Source organism: Mirounga angustirostris, unplaced genomic scaffold, assembly GCF_029215605.1.
Source record: "Mirounga angustirostris isolate CCGP_5_RB_7025 unplaced genomic scaffold, mMirAng1.0.hap1 SCAF_10, whole genome shotgun sequence".
In the NCBI taxonomy this organism is placed as follows: Eukaryota; Metazoa; Chordata; class Mammalia; order Carnivora; family Phocidae; genus Mirounga; species Mirounga angustirostris.
In genome coordinates this window covers 72,553,843-72,559,842 of record NW_026991718.1, presented here as the reverse complement: position 1 = coordinate 72,559,842, position 6,000 = coordinate 72,553,843, and the positions used below count along the sequence as shown (strand labels likewise).

Below are 6,000 nucleotides of genomic sequence, written 5' to 3'. Positions count from 1 at the left end.
CCCCCAGCCTCACCTTCCCTCCCCGCCACCCCCCCGCCGCAGCTCCGCGGCTCCTCCCCCTGGCCCCCTCCCCAACCCTCGCGGGGAGTCAAGCTAGGGTGAGCGGGCAGGGCCGAGCGGCGGCCTCGGGCGGGGCGCCCGGCGCGGGGCGCGGAGCCGGCGGGCGGGGGCGGGGGCGCGGGGCGGGCGGCCGGCTCTCGCGGAGGCGCCTGGGCCCGCCCTCCTCCGGGGCCCAGCCGGGAGGGGGCCCGGGCGGGCGCGGGGCGGGGAGAGCCGCCTGGCCCCTCCCCTCCGCAGCCCTCCCCAAAGTTGCTGTCTCCCCCGGGGGCCGGCCAGTCTTATGATCCAGCGGATCCTCCTGGGGAGGCCGGGCCGGGGAGAGGGCGCGGGCGCCGAGCGGCGGGGGCAGCGGACGGGCGCGGCGACCGGGGCCCGGGCGGGGATCCGGGCAGCGACCGAGGCGGCGGCAGCGCCCCGGGCCCGCCGCCCCCTCCCCTCGGGCGGGGGGAGCCGCTGCATGGGGCCGGGGGGGCGGCCCTGCTGCGCGGAGCGGCGGCGGCGGCGGCGGCGGACCCCCCAGGCGGGCTGGGGCTGAGCCCGGGGCCGGGGCGGGGGCTCCGGGGGGACCATGCCCGGAGGCCGGCCGGCCGCAGCATGGCTCACGGGCCCGGCGCGCTGATGCTCAAGTGCGTGGTGGTCGGCGACGGGGCGGTGGGCAAGACGTGCCTACTCATGAGCTATGCCAACGACGCCTTCCCGGAGGAGTACGTGCCCACCGTCTTCGACCACTACGCAGGTAAGCCTCGGAACTGCTGACTAAGGGGCCCCTCCCCGGGCCGGGAACTTTGGAGCAACTTTGGCGGAGCCCCCTCGCCGCCTCCCCCGAGCGCGCTCCCCACCCTCTCCGGCGCCTGGCCCTACGCGGGGCTCGCGGCCCCACCCCCAGGCCTCCCCTCCGGCCCTCCTTGTCGCGGGCAGAGGAGACCCGTCTTCCTACCCCGCCCCACCCCCGGCCCAGTCCCGGCTCCCCGTACTTCCCAGCCCTCGGACGCCCTGGGCCGACCTCCTTGACCTTCCCACGGCCTCCTGCCTCCTGCCCCAAATCCCCCGGGGAAACACTTGGGGCACTGGGCGAGACGTGGCCAGGGGACTTGGGAGAAGGGAGTGGGCACGTGGGGCCACATCACACCCCGGCCTCACTGCCACTTAACAGTGAGCTCGGCACAAGGGAAAAGGGGTGACATCTCCCGGGGAGCGCCCGCATGCTTCCGGCTGGGTTGGCATAGCGGGTCCTGATGGGGAGGGAGATTGCCCCAGGCCCTAGATAATCGAGCTTCTCTCCCCGCCCCCACTTCTGCCCTTGCAGTCAGCGTCACCGTAGGGGGCAAGCAGTACCTCCTGGGACTCTATGACACGGCCGGACAGGTGAGTGTCTTGGCCCCTGGCCGACACCCCCTTGCCTTTCCTTAATTCGGGGTGGCTGTAATGGCCTTTGGAAACAGATGTCTAGGAAGGAGGGTGTGTCTTCCAGGGGCCCCTGTGGATCAAGTCTTTATTTCTTTTTTCAAGTCAGCAAATTAGGAAAAGGAAAAAACAAAACCCACACAACCCAACAACAAACCCATCCCAGCCCACCCCATGCGAACCCCTGGGCTATGAAAGTTTTTGCCTGTGTGCTTTCTGTATGGTGCCTGGTGTGTGGGTCCCAACTCCTGTTGCAAAGTGGCAGCGGCCAATCATGAAGCGCCCTTATTTTTAGTTGCAGATGACCAGGTCTCCCCCTCACAGCCTCTGTCTGGTCCCTCATTGGTGAGTGGTCTGCCTGCCCGAGGAGCCTGATTGGTGCGAAATGGCATCATCTAATATGATGGGAAGGCATTTGGTCCTGGTTATGTTTATTACAACATCATTGCACTCTGGGACTCGAGTCCCTGCAAACGTAATTTGTGGTGTTACCAGAGGACCACAGGGAAAAAAAGAAATGAAACAACAATCATCCAGCCACTCCCTGGGGTAGGGAGGAGGAGGAAGGGTTAGGAGTTCAGTATGAGTCTTGGAGGAAGAGCTTCTCCCCCCCCCCCCCCGCCCCCCCAGGAAGGCCAGGTGACTTTGTCTGGGTTTTCTTGGGGAGAGATTATTGTGCAGAAAGAAAATGCACAATCCTCCTGGCAGCCTCTGACCGTTAGCAAATCAGAGGTGGCTCTCCTCTCTGTCTCTGTCCCTCTTCCCAGACCCACTTTTGCTGTGGGGCCGGGATGATTGCGTGTGATGAAGTTTTACAGAATCCAGCCCTGTGATTAGACATGGGCAGAAGTTTCCACGTGGCATGCAGACTTGAGTCCTTGAGGACATGGGAACAGCTGAGGGGCTTAGAGAGTGCTCTGGCAGATGTCCGGTAGTACAGTTTCCTTATCCATGCGATGGGTTTCAGAACATTCCCTGTTCGTATATTATATGCCAGATGCTTAGTACTGAGCCTGGCACACTCGGGTAGGTGCTCAATACAGGGGAGCTATTCTTTGCAGCTTTTCTAGATTTGGATTTCAGAATTGTGGTTCCAGGTTGGATTCTGAGAAATGCCTTATGGAGGGTGTCTTGATGGGGCTTCTGGTTTCTAAACTGTTAAGATAGAGGAGCATCTGAGGATAGAGGAACTGTTGGCAGCGCAAGGTGCCAGAGGCTGTCCCCCTTCACCAAACCGACCCAAGTCACTACAACCAGTCCTTAGCTTGCCAGGGCCCCTTCGGGCTGCCTGCCTCGTAGCTGTTACTTATTCTATCGGAACGTATGGAGGGCAAGAGGCAGAACACAGTCCATTAAGTAAAACCAACTTTTGAGCCGTACAGTTGATAAATAACATTTATCGTTGGTTGAAAAGGAGGCCGGATTTTAAATATCGTCTCTAATTTTAACTGCTCTCACTACCACCTCTTCCCTTTTCTCCTTTAACTTGTCACCATGACCATTCATTTGACCACGAGCCCTATTCAACAGGATGTGTGTGTCAGACCTGTTCTGTGCACCTTCAAACCCAACTAGTATTTACTGAGTTCCTTCTGCGTATCAGGCATGGGGCGGCCACATGCAAATATTCTTCTCTCCACAAAACAACCCCATGAGCTAAGTGGTATTCTAGCTCTGCAGATGGGGAAACTGGGGCTCAGAGAAGGTAGGTAGCTGACCTCAGGTCACACAGCTACTGACAGGTATTGTTGGGATTAGGACATGGGTCTGAATTTGCCCCAGTTTGAGGTGGTTATACACACAGGAAGCCACGGGAGAGGCCGAGATGCCACCTGGGTTGAATGGATTCCTTGTGGGTCTGTAGACATGGTACCTGGAATCTGGACAGCCGTTCTCTGAACGGGGGTTCTATGCTGCCGCTGCAGAGAAGAGAACTCAGATCCAAATCATCCCCTGAAGTTGGACCCACTCACAAAACCAGGGCTTCCCATAAGTCCTCATGATTGCTGTGTCCCGTGGCGATTGTAAGACACATTCCAAATGGGATCAAACTATTAGGAAGGTTCACATATTCCTGTTTTCACCCAGTGGTGGGACACCTACACTGTTGACCAAGATGTGTTTTAAGGCCCCTTGGTGTTTTTCCCAGTGTCTGGAACTTTTCCTTTTAGATAAAAGTTAGTGATAATTCATCTTTCAGCACGTAACGGGTTTATTACTAATAAGCAATCTTAGCAATGTAATCATCAAGGAGATTAAATGAGGAGTGCCCAGTGTATGCCTAGCACGGTGCTAAGCACCTGGGGATTACAAAAGAATAAATTTAAGATAGGGATCTGCCATGGCTGATGATAGCATAGAGAGAAGGATCTGAACCAGATACCTGTTCATGTGTGTTAAATAGGAGATGCCTGCGTTGTTCTTGGTCATTAAGATCTCGTGCCTCTATGAATCAGCATCAGGTTAATCTACGATAACAGTAACGGTCGATAAACCCACAGACATGCATACGCACATGTGTACATATAGAGAGACATTTTGAAGCCTCACGGACAGCAGAGAAAAGCCCACGGGCTTTGGAACCAAAGAGGCCCGAGCTCAGATCTCCAGCTTGCTATCCTAGTCATGTGATCCTGGCTGTACCTAACCTTTGTGATCTAGTAAAAACGTGGATAATTCAAAACTTTGCTGCAGTGTCGTAGACTGGCCTAAACTGTTTAAGGTATGTAAAAGTGGCTGGCACTGTTCTTCGCTCATAGAAGATGGGTATAAATATTACAAGAAATGATAGTACTGCACTCCGGGCAGTTTTGTTGGGGGCAGGGGGTCACGGGCAGAAGAGACTAGTGTATTATGTCTGCAGTTGACAGAAATTCCACGAGATGCCAGATGCTAGAACCTTCTCACCCGGAGGTATAGAGCCAGCTCGTACTTCAGGAGTCCCACAGTCCCCATCACTGGACCCGTGGACGCAGTCCAGTGCTCCCTGCTCTAAATGCCCTGTGGTATCAGATGGTCACCTTTCTCTGTCAGAGCCTGCGTGCCCAGTGACGGGAGAAAAACTTAGAAGAGCTAGGAGTCCAGTGTACACTCAGAGAAACAAGTGGGGTCTGTAGGTTTCAGCTGACTCTACTTTGGGAGGTAAGAAGGGCTAAGGAGGAAGCGCACAGCCCTGGAAAACGTCACTTTCTCTCCATAATCTTGGCTCAGAATGGTCACTCGCTGTATTTGAATAACAGAAATCGTGCCTCCCTTGGGTGGAAACTTCTAGTCTTTGTGCTTGCTCTTGGTATCCTCTTTGACCCCAGTCAAGGTCAAAGCTAGAGGTAACATTAGCCCAATTTACACATTAGGGAACATAAAAGATGACTGTCATAGATGACCTTTGGCCTTCCAGAGGAGGTCGCTTCCCCCTTGGCCTCTGTGGCTGTTGGCACAGAGAGAGAGAGAGAGGATGAATGAATATGAATGTGAGTGTGCTTTAGTCCCCATCATGTGCTCTTCTGGGCACATCCCTCAACATCCCCAACACACTTGGCCGAAGGGAAGCCCCCCTCTCTTGGCCAAGCCCAGGAACGGCCCTGACATTTTGACTGCCCAGCATTTTGGAGTGGAAGTTGGGGGCCGTGGTGGCTTCCTCCTCCCCGGGGCCTGGTGGAGGGGTCTGGCTTCCGGCCTGGGCCTTGGTGGAGCTTCTCCTTTCTTGCCCGCCTCTCAGGACTTCAGTGTGGGTTCCGCAGCAGCCCCATTGCCCACCGGGGAGGGACGGGACAGGCAGTACTTTCCCTCCTGCCTCTGTGCTGTTTGGGGCTCAGGGGAAGTGGGGAGAGCTCTCGCTCTCTGTGCAGATGAGCAGCCTGGCAAGCTGCTCTTGAGCAATGGGCTCCAGGCTGATCTCTTAATCCTTGGCAGGAAGGCAGAACTTGATACCCTAAAGGGGGAAGGACTGGCGCCCAGTTTATCCCAGGTCTCAGAATACCCACTCTCGGGAGGGTGTGTGTTGGGGATGCGTTTGGGTTCCCTAAAGTTCCAGATTTAGCCACTGCCTCAGTGTGTGGAAGTCCTTATGTATGCTTTTGGGTGTGGTGTTGCTGAAAACACATACAGGTTCAAGGATGCATACATGAGAGCTATAAATATCTTTAACTTAGGTGTCCCTGGGGTTGGCTTTTCAGTGACAAGTGAGATCTGTTTCTTACTTGACATAGCCCAGCAGCTGTGGCTGCCCTCCAAGCCCTCTGGGGAACCAGGGAAGTACCTTCCCTCCAGAAAGGAATCTCCAGGGGAGGCAGCCTTGGAATGCCCCACCTTCTGGGTTTCTTGGGGTGGCAGGCACCTAAGGGCCTTGTAGAATGGGAAGGGGCCAGGGGGAGGGCCACGGTTTGCCACTCATCAGGCTCCTCCTCCTTCAGGCAGGCATCCTCCCAGTACCAGTCTACGAAGGTAGACTCTTGCCAGATGAGGAATTTGAGAGTGAGTAGGCTTATGGAAACTAGACAGAGATGTAGTTAGGAAAAAGGTTTTCCTTCCTTTGGA

General features: G+C 56.2%; 1 protein-coding gene across 2 annotated transcripts in view; it reads left to right on the top strand.

The window, feature by feature from the left end:
- Positions 1-244: 244 nt before the first annotated feature.
- The window catches only part of RHOQ (ras homolog family member Q), a 39,622-nt gene continuing 33,866 nt past the window's right edge, over positions 245-6,000 (top strand). The window contains exons 1-2 of one of the 2 annotated variants that reach the window (XM_064572528.1): positions 245-796; positions 1,367-1,425. In XM_064572528.1, the coding sequence (XP_064428598.1) occupies positions 655-796; positions 1,367-1,425 (201 nt within the window). In that variant the 5' untranslated portion in view covers positions 245-654. The remainder of the gene's footprint in view (positions 797-1,366; positions 1,426-6,000) is intronic. The other variant, XM_045885064.3, reaches the window with a different exon arrangement.